The sequence below is a fragment of the Salvelinus alpinus genome, chromosome 26 (genome assembly GCF_045679555.1).
Source record: "Salvelinus alpinus chromosome 26, SLU_Salpinus.1, whole genome shotgun sequence".
NCBI classification, from domain to species: Eukaryota; Metazoa; Chordata; class Actinopteri; order Salmoniformes; family Salmonidae; genus Salvelinus; species Salvelinus alpinus.
Genome location: NC_092111.1, coordinates 37,090,320 through 37,104,546, shown reverse-complemented (window position 1 = coordinate 37,104,546; position 14,227 = coordinate 37,090,320). Strand labels below are relative to the sequence as shown.

The following is a 14,227-nucleotide window of genomic DNA, read 5'->3' as shown; positions in this document are numbered from 1 at the left end:
CATTGGAGTAAAACAAGCTTATATTTTGGGGGTTCTGATGGGGTACGACAGTTGAACTAAGCTCATGAAGCAGTTCTGATTTATAGTCTTAAAGAATCAATGGGTACATATGATAAATTTAGCAAAAATACATGTAGCAATTGCAGATTGCCCCTTTTAAGGTTTTGTTCATACCTATCCAAGTTGGATTGTCTGTGGTTGGATAGGTGTGTAGAAGCCTTTAAGCTATTAAAATCACAACATGTTGTGGTCCTATCAAAAAATAATTAGGCAGGATTCAACCCAAGTGGTGTTGTAGAGCGTTGTCAACAAGGCAGTAGAAAGGAAATGTCCCCGTGTTTGTTGAGATCGCATTCAGGGTAAGCGCTGCAGATACCTTAAAATGTCAATCGCTCTATAACGCACCTCGTGTTGAATCCCGGCATTACTGTAGTTATAAAATAAGGCGATTTCGTATATTCTGTATATTGTGAGAATCCATGTCAAAAACAGCAAGAATCACAAACCTTTAAATATATTTTTGTTTTATTTAAAATGTTTGCATAAAACACTGAAATTATTAAATTGACTGTATCCCACAATTCCATGTACACTGAAGAAAAGAAGAAACACAAGCTCACAGCAGGGAACTAAACCTAAACCTAAACCTAAACTAAACCTGTCACAAATCAATGATCTGGAATTATACACTGTTCTCTCATTGCTGCACAAGTAGATGTAAAAAATGTTTTATTATTATAATTTTCTATTATTATTTATTAGATAGTGGCAATGGCAAATCACAACGTCTTTCTACTCTTCTACTTCTGACTGTAAATATTTGTATTTTATTTTTTAGACTTTAGATATATTTGTGTATGTTTTTTGTACTACTTAAAATGTATTTTTATCATTAAAAAAATCCATATGTTCTGCTCAGAACATTACAACTGGAATCTGCATAAGGTGAAACAGCACCACTGTTATTGTTGTCGTTTGGTTGAAGAAAGAGGGGAACGTCTGGAAAACACAACACATATTCTGTTGATTCTATGTCTGGGGGGGGGGGGGAGACTGTGTTGGTTGTTTGAAGTCAAATCTTTGTTGTTGTAATGTCTCAAACGGACGTGGCTGTATCACCAAGTATGGATTCCAGCTTTAATGTTCTTCAAAGAAACAAGACCCATAGGGCATCTACTTCACTAGCGTACTAGCTAGATAGTTAGCTGTGACCCAACATAATGGCACACAGTGCCAATAAAACTCTTTATGCTATAACTCATCTTGATACATAGGCCTCAGAACACTACATCATACATATGTAAATGCATACATCGATTTTTCTATTGTGTTATTTGATTGTACGTTTGTTTATATGTAACTCTGTGTTGTTGTTTTTGTCACACTGCTTTGATTTATCTTGGCCAGGTTGCAGTTGTAAATGAGAACTTGTTCTCAACTGGCCTACCTGGTTAAATAAAGGTGAAACAAAAATATAAAAATACTGTAAGAATATTGTTTCTCAAATACATTATTTTCCCATCAAATACATTACATTTTCCCATCAAATACATTACATTTTCCCATCAAAATACATTCAAGAGTCTAGAAATAATAATTTTTCCCCAAAAGATGCAATTTGCATCAACAATCCATTGCCTCAGGTTTCATGCTATCAGAAGCATTAAAAGCAACCTAGGTCCTGAAACACGTGGCAAGAACACATTGGGCAGGGCACATACAGTAGGAAGATCAATGTTTCCCCAAAGTGGAAAACACTACAAAACCTTGGACACAACACAGATCTTTACAGTAGCTTGCAGTTTTTCACAAGAGATTCTTTCAATTGAAAGAAACTACAATTCCCAGTCCCCACCATACCAGCGCAACGAGCCAATCACAGGCCCTGAGACTGCAGGGTGAGGATCTCAGCAGCCAATCTCTGTGGGTCTATGAGCTGGGGAAACATGCCCATGACCTTGTCCACCAGACAGCCGTTAAAGATAGCCAGCAGCTTCTTCCTGACCTCCTCTCTCTCCCTGCCCTCCCCGTGGGGGTGGGGCTGTGTCCGAGGGAGGAGCCAGTGTCTCTGCTTCTCTACTTGAGCAGTGCTAAGGAGAGTCTGAGGATAAGTCCCGAACGGATCGGACCAGTAGGTCTGCTGTGGAGGGTGGGCCCTGCTCTCCTGTTGGAAGTCATTGGGGTACCTATACTGATGCTTCCCAACTGGATATATCGGTGCCCCATAGCTGATGTAATAGGGGGGGCTGTAGATTATCTTGCCTGGGTGGTAGGTGCTGCCTGGGCCCATGCTGTGATGTGGGCTGTGGGTGTTGTTGTGGGTGCTGGCTGGGCCCCTGCTGCGATGTTGTTGGTATCCTGCGCTGGGGCCCAGTAAAGGCTGAGGAGAATGAGAGCTGCGGCTAGAAGGCAGGTTGCTAGGCAGGGAATAGATTTGTTGTCTCATACTGGGGGGGGACAGGCAGTTCCTGTACCCAGCCTTCCCATAACGGTCACAGTGGTCCCTGGAGGGGTCAGACACCTGGCTCTCGAAGGAGCCAAGTCCAGAATCTAGCCGCTCCTGAGAGCCACTGGGCAGGGCCGAGTCCAGGTCTGTCGGGGAGTGAGAGCCATTGGGCAGGGCCGAGTCCAGGTCTGTCGGGGAGTGAGAGCCATTGGGCAGGGCCGAGTCCAGGTCTGTCGGGGAGTGAGAGCCATTGGGCAGGGTCGAGTCCAGGTCTGTCGGGGAGTGAGAGCCATTGGGCAGGGCCGAGTCCAGATCGGTCATGAAGTGTCGGTTGGCCTTGTCCTTCTTAGTTGGGGACCTCCGGCTGGAACGATGGCTTCCCTTGATCAGAAGCACATTCTCACTGATGTGGCCTTTCTTCAGGGAGCCATTCCTCTGTTCTAGAGGCAGTTTCTGAGCCATCCCCTCTTCCAGAGAAAGGCCAGGTCCAGCACCTGCGGTGGGGTGTTTATGTTCCGATAAAGATAGCTTGGCCTTCTTCCGCAGCTCGTCAGCCAGAGAGCAACGGGATTGGTTGGCTCGTTCCGGGTGGTAGAATTTACACTTCATCCCGTAAGTGCATTTCCTTCCTGGATTGATGAAATGTAAACGAGTTCATTAGTACCGTTGAGTTTCAGCACATACAGTACATTAATTACATCCATTACAGTATTGGTGTCAGTTTGTCAATAATTATTTGCAAATGCCCCCCCCCCCCTAGTAGAGATATGACCTCACCATAAGGGCACGGCTGTTTCCGTGGTAACCGAGGAACCTTCAGTAGAAAGTTCTCCAGGGTGGGACCATGGCGACCCAGAGGGTCATCAGGGGGCATGAACCTGAGATAGGGGGGAGTAGAGTTTAGATTCCCACTACACTGTGGCTACACTGAACAATAATGCATCATTTACAGAACATCAATTGTGCAGTTATACAGATTTATAAGTATAAAATATTTACAAGTTATACGACCAAGCAATGGCTTATTCATGATATTTGTAGTACTGTAACCATATATTAGCTATTAGTTAAAACATGACTTATTTGTCCACTGTAACCACCTATTAATTAAAACATTAGTTATTTGTCCACTGTAACCACAAATGAGTTAAAATATTAGTTATTTGTCCACTGTAACCACATATTAGTTAAAACATTAGTTATTTGTCCACTGTGTGTATTTCAAGGTTAATAGTAAGCTACCACAAGACTTACTTGTCATTGACGAAGGAGTACATGAGTAGCCGCTCCTCAATGAAACGCTTCCAGTCCTGCCTCTCGCCCTGAAGGTCACGGTAGGTGTCGTTGGACACGATGATGCCGGCGGTCTCATGCGCCAGCTTGACGATGAAGCGATCGTCATAGCAGACCACCCGTTTGCCTGCTACCCGTCGCGAAGGGGTGAACACCACGATCTTCTTCCTCTCCAGCTCACGCAAAATGTGTTGATCTTTAGAAACAGAGAAAAATACTAACATTAGATAACCATTCAATGAGTTAATCATCAATGAAGTTTTATTTAAGAGATGAATTATGCATTAACCACCCCTAATCCTGGTCTGTATGTAAAAGGATTGTTTCTGGGAAACAGATTTCACAACTTGTTTAGCAAACTTTACTTTATCACTCACATTCTACCTCTCACATTCTACCTCTCATATTGTCATATTTTGTTGCCAAACTTTTTGGGAACTCGAGCAACTAAAATGCTCGATAGCGAGCCGGCTATAGCGTGTCGGCTCAACGTTTATATGATATTTGACACATATGGATAAAGTTCGATAAAGTTTAATTAAGCTTCAGATGAAGTAAAATATTTAAAATATGAGGTTAACTCAATTAAAATCTATCCATCATATTAACGTTGAGCCTACAGGCTCTAACCGGCTCTTGGCAATGGATAAGACATGAGAAAAATGTACTTAAGAGGTCTTCACGGATCCACCTGTACCCAAATACGCAAGACCCGATCCGGGAAGCGAGTGAGTCCGGATCCATAATTCTAAATAATGTAATGGGTCTGGGTCGTATCTGATATGATTGCAACAGGCCTCGGGTATGTGTAATTTTAACTGACTTGTCCGGAAGGACACATACAGATCCGAACGCGAGTGCTGCAATAGAGAGAGAAATTGTATAATTCATGCTACTGCTCTTTGCTTTTCACAGGAGTGGCGCGTGTAGCTTGTTGTTGGCCAATCATAAGTCATCAAAGCGGCAATAAGCTACAGTCATGTGTGTGGCAAAAGTTAGGAGATATCTAATCAATGGAAGACGGAATTAAAATTACGGAATTAAAAGTTAAAGGAGGACAGGCTACAACGACCAAGAGCCTACAGGTAGGCTGCTACTTTATATTCTGAATGGAGTTACAACTGTGTATGATGAGAAAGCGCATGCTGCCTCAATTAGCCTAGCTAGCTAGCTTAACTATCTTCTCCCAGTTTGATGCAGTCAAGACAGGTACTACGTAATCATATTGGATGATATAGAACCTAGCTATCTATGGCAGCTATTAGTCTACTATAACGCGAGAGTCGACTTGGTTGGTTGCTGCTTCTCGTCTCTCCCTCCCTCCTCCCTGTTCCCATGTCACTTGCTGACACTCACAGTAGCCAATTCACACAGCACTGCCAGAGGCTCTCCTACCTCCTCTTACACTCACAGTAGCCAATTCACACAGCACTGTGTCACTACCTCCTCTTACACTCACAGTAGCCTATACACACAGCACTGCCAGAGGCTCTCTACCTCCTCTTACACTCACAGTAGCCTATACACACAGCACTGCCAGAGGCTCTCTACCTCCTCTTACACTCACAGTAGCCTATACACACAGCACTGCCAGAGGCTCTCTACCTCCTCTTACACTCACAGAGCCTATACACACAGCACTGCCAGAGGCTCTCTACCTCCTCTTACACTCACAGTAGCCTATACACACAGCACTGCCAGAGGCTCTCTACCTCCTCTTACACTCACAGTAGCCTATACACACAGCACTGCCAGAGACTCTCTACCTCCTCTTACACTCACAGAGCCTATACACACAGCACTGCCAGAGGCTCTCTACCTCCTCTTACACTCACAGTAGCCTATACACAGCACTGCCAGAGGCTCTCTACCTCCTCTTACACTCACAGAGCCTATACACACAGCACTGCCAGAGGCTCTCTACCTCCTCTTACACTCACAGTAGCCTATACACACAGCACTGCCAGAGGCTCTCTACCTCCTCTTACACTCACAGAGCCTATACACACAGCACTGCCAGAGGCTCTCTACCTCCTCTTACACTCACAGTAGCTTATACACACAGCACTGCCAGAGGCTCGCTACCTCCTCTCCCTCACGCTTTTAGTAGCTTATAAAATAACTTGTCTGCTTCCCTCACTCGAATCGGGTCTGGATCCGATCAGGTCTATACAGAACGGGTCCAGTTATCATCGGGCCCGTTTGGAATGGGTCTCTATATTTACAAAAAAAATATTTATGCATATCGGGTCCAGATGGGGATGCCCCAGGCTCATTTAGGAATGGGTACAACTTTTTGGACCAGTGAAGGCCTAGTGGTTAGAGCGTTGGACTAGTAACCGAAAGGTTGCAAGATCTAATCCCCGAGCTGACAAGGTACAAATCTGTCATTCTGCCCCTGAACAAGGCAGTTAACCCACTGTTCCTAGGCTGTCATTGAAAATAAGAATTTGTTCTTAACTGACTTGCCTAGTTAAATTAATGTAAAATAAAATTTAAACAAATTTAAAAAATAATTGACAGTAACTAGGTCAGCCAAGCTCACCATGAGAAGACGGTTTTTACATGCTACTGCAGGAAGTGATAAATGCGCTGATAAAAGTCCCTGGTTTTAATCAGCTGAACGAGAGACGTAGTGAAACAAAAAATATCCGTGTTGGGTTTCCCCCTCCTGCTCTCACTTCCCAGAGTTGTGGAGTTGCATCACTTTGACCCCTGATCTGATCTCAAGTTCAGCAACTGGCAAAAGCCAAACAAGTCCATATGCCAAACTGTTTCTTGCTCACACATGATCAAAGAGAAAGCAAGGGTATATCAGACCATATACCACGGGTATGACAAAACATGTATTTTTACTCTTCTAATTACGTTAACCAATTAACCAGTTTATAATAGCAATAAGGCATCTTGGGGATAGTGGTATATGGCCAATATACAACTTTGCGATGCGTTGTGCATAAGAAGAGCCCTAAGTGTGGTATATTGGCCATATACCACACCCCTTCACGCGTTATTGCTTAAATGTACTCTATATATCTCTGATTAAAATAACATAGAAACTCAATGTTCCATTGTGTCTAAAACAAATGTCCTCCCAACTTTATCCCAGTGGGCAAAAACAGGTTGAATCAACATTGTTTCCACGTCAATTCAACAAAATCATTGATGTGAGGATGTTGAATCGACATGGAAAACGGATCAAATTCGCAAAAAGTCATTTTTTTTTTTTTTACACAACTTTAAACCCAAATCCAATGACATGGTGACATTTTTTTGTTGATTTCACGATAAATTCACGTTAGTCGACAACTCAACCAAATCAAAACTAAAGGTTGAAATGACATCTGTGCCCAGTGGGATGGCTTGAGGAGGAAACTGTATTCAATACAATGAGGGCTGAGATAGAGACGAGGAAGTAGACATCGGGTGTATTCGGGTGTATTCCCGACATCTTACCTGTGATGAGGACATCTGGTCTAGGCTGCTCCTTCCTCCATGAGGGAACAAACACGGTGATATCAGTATGACCTCTGTCCAGGAAGAAGTTTACCGCCAGCTGGATTCCCAGGCAGGAAAACATTTCCTTGTTCCCGTGGCTACAACAGAAAGGCAATAGAAATAAATATTGTTTAGCAAGCAAGCCAATCACAACATTCCTTGCATACTTCCTTGATTCCGAGGCTACAACAGAAAGGCAATATAAATAAATATTGTTGAGCAAGCCAATTCCATTCACAATGACTTACCTGTGTGGTAAGGGTAAGGAAATATTCCTCCTACGCTGACTCATTGGCTTGCGTCCCAATTGGTACCCTATGGGTCCTAGTCAAAAGAAGTGCACTTTATAGGGAGAGGGTGCCATTTGGAACGCATATACTCAAGAGCTATATCAATAGACACATTTGGAGAGGGAGGGCCCGCGATTACTACAACAGTTATTTTTCAGGTGAAAGCACTTAGCTACATGTACACACAATATCACAGCATTTACAATGCAAATGTTTTAACTGTGTATACACAAATCAAACGATCCCTGTTCTCACAGTAGACCATCTACCAACTAGGTACAGTAGGACTATTACTAGAATCTAGACCAGGGATCATGGACTAGTGGATGGTCAGAGGGCCGGAACATAATTACAAATCATTTGTGGGCGAATTGACTGCAAGAAGCCCAAACAGATATAATATTTGAGTAAAACATAATAATTCAAACCTTGCTTACATTTGTATACGATCATATATCTCTCTATTATGCGTGGGAATACTTTGGAACACATTTTCAAAATTAAAATCACTTGGAGCTAATTTGCTGGTGTATGTCCAGTAGGACAGGCACAGCATAAAATGCAGTCAGGCCTGTTCCTGTTGCACTGTGCACTGATTTGCATGCTCACATTTGCATGTCAGAGCAATGAGGGAGAGACGTGCCTGTACGAATGTTGTATCAAAGTGGGCAGAAGGCCAAAGGAGACAGAGGAGCAGCAGAAGGGGGAGTGACGGGGATGTGGGAGAAAAAGTTGAGGCTTCCCCTAGGCTAACAGTGACACCTGACTGAGTGGCTGGTGGAGTGTTGAGTGCTGAAACCACAGACATAAAAGCAGGGCTGAAACCTTAGACATAAAAGCAGGGCTGAAACAGTGTTACCATTCCCGACTTCTAGCTAGATCCTAATTATGATGGGTTAGGGCTGGAGTTAACTAGAGAAGTAATTATGATGGGTTAGGGTAAGAGTAAATCTAGAGAAGTATGGGTAGGAGTTTCACGCAATAAGGAAATGATCTGTTCTTGAAGACAGGGAATTCTTCTGGCACAGCACCTTCTTTAAGGGATTTCTGCCAAACCACAAGCTCCTAGAAACACTTAACTACAACTACTGGAGAGAGATATGATGAAGGCTGGTCCAACCTGTAGCTACCTTTTTCCCATGAACATAATCTGTTTTATTAATTTTTTTATGAACTAGGCAAGTCAGTTAAGAACTCATTCTTATTTACAATGACGGCCTACCCCGGACGACGCTGGGCCAATTGTGCGGCGCCACATGGGACTCCCAATCACGGTTGGTTGTGATACAGCCATGGAATCGAACCAGGGTCTGTAGTGACACCTCTAGCACTGAGATACAGTACCCTAGACCACTGCGCCACTCTGGAGCCCGTTGAAGGCAGTGTGCCTTTTATATCAATACTAAATCATTTCTGGGTAACAATTAAGTACCTTACTGTGATAGTTTTCCCTTAAAATGGACACACATATTCATTGATAAAAACAATTTCTCAACCAATAATTTTTCTAGCAATGTTTGGGAGTGGTGAGTGGGGAGGGGGAAACTTCAAACTAGTGAAACTCTGTGCTCACCTCATAGCCACGTTGCTCCCATCGATCACTATGGGTCTCAGGGCATCTCCCTCCTCACTGGGTACATCACCCCGGCTGGGCGGAGGGGTGAGGGGCAGGTTACTGAGGGGCTCCCCTCGGGCCACCAGGATAGACATGGTAGATGGGGCTCCCTCCTTCTCAGTCCCTTCTGGGCTGGCTCCCGTCCGCACCAGCTCCCCCAGAACCCTGTTAGTGTCTGTGTTCAGGCCAAACTTCTGCAACACGGTCCAGACCTGCGCTGGGGAGTAGCCCAGTTTAAGGTAGAAGTCCAGCTGAGCCTCTCCAGGTTCTGTGGGGGTCTTGCTGCTCTCCTCCGGGGCAGAGTATTGGGTGCCACTCGGGTGCATTCTCTCACAGATGGGACAGGGTGGATGATGATTGTGAAGGGCAGGCAGAGTGGACAGCCATCCAACTGTGTCGTGGAGCTCTGTGGGGCTCAGACGGGCTGTGTGGGAGAACTCTTTCCATGGTAAGACATCATTGACCGGGCTCAGCGTTGAGATAGTACCAATCTCCATCTCTCTCTCTTTCAGGCAGGTCTCATATATGACACCTGTTTAAAAAAAGATGTCATCATTGTTGTGGGTGTGTGAAAAAGGGCTATTTAAAAAAGTTTGAGGTTTCCCCGAAAACCTGTCATAATACTAAGAAAAGGGTTGAAAATAAACACACATCAGCTCTACAGTACATACACCAGTAGACCACAATTCAGTTTGTCATCATATCAACACTACAATCATTTTCTTGCTGTCTGAAAACAGATCACATCTTACTTTAGTAGAACAGAACTTTCTGATAACTACTTTATTGAGGGAAAATGTACTTGTTATGACTGTGATATGTGGTTGTCTCACCTAACTGTAAGTAGCTCTAGATGAGAGCGTATGCTAAATTCTTAAATGTAAATGTTAGTACTGACATTGAGTGTGCAAAGCTATCATCAAGGCAAAGGGTGGCTACTTTGAAGAATCTCAAATATAGAATATATTTTGATTTGTTTAACACTTATTTGGTTACTACATGATTCCATATGTGTTATTTCATAGTTTTGATGTCTTCACTATTATTCTACAATGTAGAAAATAGTAAAAATAAAGAAAAACCCTTGAATGAGTAGATTCTAAAACTTTTGACAGGTACTGTATATATGAAATTTTTTTGGAACTCAGTCAGGGTCCCAACTTACTATTGAGAGTAAGAATAGGGCAATTCCAAAATGTCTGCAGAAAGAATGGGGTATCAGCTATGACATGACACACAGACTTTGAAAAAATCAATTTTGCTTATTCCACTAGAGTGAGGTGGATTTACACCCAGTAACAGAATTGCAGTAGCGTAATTTCATCATTGGTCCCTGATCTGTACTACACAGAAATACATAACTATGGATATTAATGTAATTCTCTTCATGGTGATGTACCTATTACATAAAGGTATAAATATGCATTATCCTCCTTTGCATATTTGGGTATTATTCTAGACACGGGCTATTATTTTAATGAGCTCTGCCCCCAAAAATAACACATTTCCTTGGTCCGGACCGTACCAAATCTGAACCAATCATATACATCTATGTTTCACAAGTTTAGACATCAAAGTACAGTACAGTACAGTTCTGTAGAGTACAGTCAAGTACAGTACAGTACAGTTCTGTAGAGTACAGTACAGTACAGTACAGTTCTGTAGAGTACAGTCAAGTACAGTACAGTTCTGTAGAGTACAGTCAAGTACAGTACAGTACAGCTCTGTAGAGTACAGTCAAGTACAGTACAGTACAGTTCTGTAGAGTACAGTCAAGTACAGTACAGTACAGTTCTGTAGAGTACAGTCAAGTACAGTACAGTACAGTTCTGTAGAGTACAGTCAAGTACAGTACAGTACAGTTCTGTAGAGTACAGTCAAGTACAGTACAGTACAGTTCTGTAGAGTACAGTCAAGTACAGTACAGTACAGTTCTGTAGAGTAATGTACAGAACAGTATAGTAAAGTAGATTTCCGTGTAGAGTACAGTCGAGTACAGTAAAGTTCAGTGTTGAGTACAGTGTAGAGTACAGTCGAGTACATTACAGTAGAGTATAGTTCAGTACAGTACATTAGTGTACTCAACTCTAGTGTACTCTACTGTGCTGTACTGTCCAAAATTGTGAACCCAACTGTGGTTTGTAACTACTATGATTTCCCATTGTAGCCAATTCAATTGCAGAAATTGTTCTTTTTCTGGTAGATATTTTCTAAGACCCCTTTTCCATCTGTTTGACCAGAAATCAAAGCTTTAGCTTATTCCTCATTATAAGGATGGAAAATGGTTGAAAAATATATTGATGGTTTAATAAATAAAAATAGACTCTTTAATTTCATTTGACACCCAATTTGACACGCTCCTATAAACTTCACGTGTTGGTGCTCATGGGTCCTTTTACATAGAAATGACCCATATTAGAATACACCAAGTGCAATTTCGAAATTTGGTTGTGCATCAGCCATTTTTAAACTTGTAGTAATCATGGCCGAACAACGACCGGGCACGATGACCTCCATTCTCACTCAGATATCATATTAACATGGTATTAGTCATGGCAAAATGGATAGAATTGCAGGAAATTAGCTGTAAAAAAAATAAATAAATTAATGTCTCTCCACCTCACGGCAATATGTGTAGAATTGCAGAAAATTGCAGTCTCTAGAATGTTTTGCCACGAGGTGGGGGGCCCCCCCAACCAAATCTTGCCTATGGCCCCCAATAATATAATACATGTCATTTAGCTGACGCTTTTATCCAAAGCGACTTAAAGTCATGCATGCACACATTTTACATACAGGTGGTTCCGGGAAACAAACCCACTATCCTGGCATTGTAAGCACCAAGTTCTACCAACTAAGCTACAGAGGACCACTAGTTTAACAGCCCTTATGCCAGGGGTCGCCAATTACATTCATTTTTTTTTTTTTTTATGTTTTATTTATTTCACCTTTATTTAACCAGGGTAGGCCAGTTGAGAACAAGTTCTCATTTACAACTGCGACCTGGCCTAGATAAAGCAAAGCAGTGCGACACAAACAACAACACAGAGTTACACATGGAATAAACAAACGTATATATTCAGCCATGGGCCGATTATTTCTTAAGCAGATGGTCGGGGGCTGTGACATAGATATAATTATATTGTACACTGCAAATTGACCGCAAGAATCCCAAACAGATACAGTATTTGACAAAAACATAATCAATTTAAAACTTGATTATATTGGGATATGATCACATATGCCTTTCTATATATGTGTGGGATTTCCTCAATTAAAATCCCTTTGAGCTATTATCCTAGTGATTTTACAGTCGTTTATGTCCAACAACGAAACATAAAGTCAACCATGCGCCACCTATTGGGGAACCCTACCCTAAGTTACTCTACATGGGGTGGCAGGTAGCCTAGTGGTTAGAGCGTTGGACTAGTAACCAGCAGGTAGCCTAGTGGTTAGAGCGTTGGACTAGTAACCAGCAGGTAGCCTAGTGGTTAGAGCGTTGGACTAGTAACCAGCAGGTAGCCTAGTGGTTAGAGCGTTGGACTAGTAACCAGCAGGTAGCCTAGTGGTTAGAGCGTTGGACTAGTAACCAACAGGTAGCCTAGTGGTTAGAGCGTTGGACTAGTAACCAGCAGGTAGCCTAGTGGGTAGAGCGTTGGACTAGTAACCAACAGGTAGCCTAGTGGTTAGAGCGTTGGACTAGTAACCAGCAGGTAGCCTAGTGGTTAGAGCGTTGGACTAGTAACCAGCAGGTAGCCTAGTGGTTAGAGCGTTGGACTAGTAACCAGCAGGTAGCCTAGTGGTTAGAGCGTTGGACTAGTAACCAGCAGGTAGTCTAGTGGTTAGAGCGTTGGACTAGTAACCAGCAGGTAGCCTAGTGGTTAGAGCGTTGGACTAGTAACTGAAAGTTTTTTTTGAATTTGTTCTTAATTAATAAATCCTCTTAGCGCTAGGGGTCAGAATTTGTTTTCAACCAACCTTTCGGTTAGTGGCCCACCGCTCTAACCACTAGCCTACCTGCTAGCTACTAATAGGCTACACTCCTGTTCAATGGATAACATTATTTATTGAGTAGTCATGTGTTTCCCTAACAGGGGATTTAAATGCCTGAGCTTGACCAATATGTTTTTCTGAAAGTGAAACGTCATTTGTCCCCACCTAAAGTTATGAGGTCCAAAAGGCAACGTACAGTAGACCTAGGAATGACCCGTTGGTTTACTTGTATCAATAGCCTAAATGTATATTGTCGACCACTCGAGTATTTAAATGAAATTCAATAAATTGCCGGTGTTCATTCCCAGAAATTTGTCGACGAGATGTTAAATGTAGCCTATGAGTATCAACCCGAGTTATCCTTCTTTGATTTGTTCCGCAATTTAGTCAGTTTCGGAAAACCTTAACATATAGTCTAACTTCCTGAAGTTTTGACACCGTAATCAGTCAACATGTTGCCAAATAAGAAACAACGTTAGCCCGTCAAAGTAGTTACTTACCAGTATTTTATAGCCCAACAGTTTCAAGATTGAACGCAATGCAATGTTCGTGCTGCTATCCATGTGAAATGTCTCTCTCTCTGTGAGCAGCGTCAGTGTGGACAGTCCGCTACACACTCACATATTTCAGCCGATGACGTCACACTTCAACTCCGCACGAGGAAATAGAGGGGTTTTCCCGTCTTCCTTTCTTGAGGTAAGGAAACAGGCCAACAGCAGTTGATCATGAAAATGTACTAGGTAAAAGTCCATTTATATGATGGCCTAGGGCGGCCAAACCCGGGCCCCGCTTATATAGAACTTTAAATCACGGCCAGATGTCATACAGCCTGGATTCGAACCAGGTACTATAGTGACGCCTCTTGCACGGAGATGCAGTACCTTAGACCGCTGCGCTTCTCGGTAACCCAAATCAGTAATTGACCAGCTAACTAAACAGTTTTTTCAAAACCTTTTACAAACAAGTTTCAAGTGCAACTATATTATTATCAACTGATAGACGATGGTATGATAGTCTCTGGCAGAAATCAATGCTCCTAATAGCTATTATTGCTACTGCCTAGCCTACTGAATAGAATATTTGTGTAGTCTA

The 14,227-nt window shown here is 42.6% G+C and overlaps 1 protein-coding gene across 1 annotated transcript; it reads right to left on the bottom strand.

The window, feature by feature from the left end:
* Positions 1-507: 507 nt before the first annotated feature.
* On the bottom strand, positions 508-13,761 carry LOC139555256 (endoribonuclease ZC3H12A-like). The gene is made up of 6 exons (XM_071368906.1): positions 13,636-13,761; positions 9,101-9,674; positions 7,196-7,335; positions 3,701-3,935; positions 3,224-3,324; positions 508-3,075 (listed from the first exon to the last, which is right to left on the bottom strand). Exons 2-6 carry the CDS (start codon positions 9,637-9,639, stop codon positions 1,877-1,879), a joined length of 2,214 nt encoding a protein of 737 aa, XP_071225007.1. The 5' UTR covers positions 9,640-9,674; positions 13,636-13,761; the 3' UTR covers positions 508-1,876.
* Between the last annotated feature and the right edge of the window lie 466 nt (positions 13,762-14,227).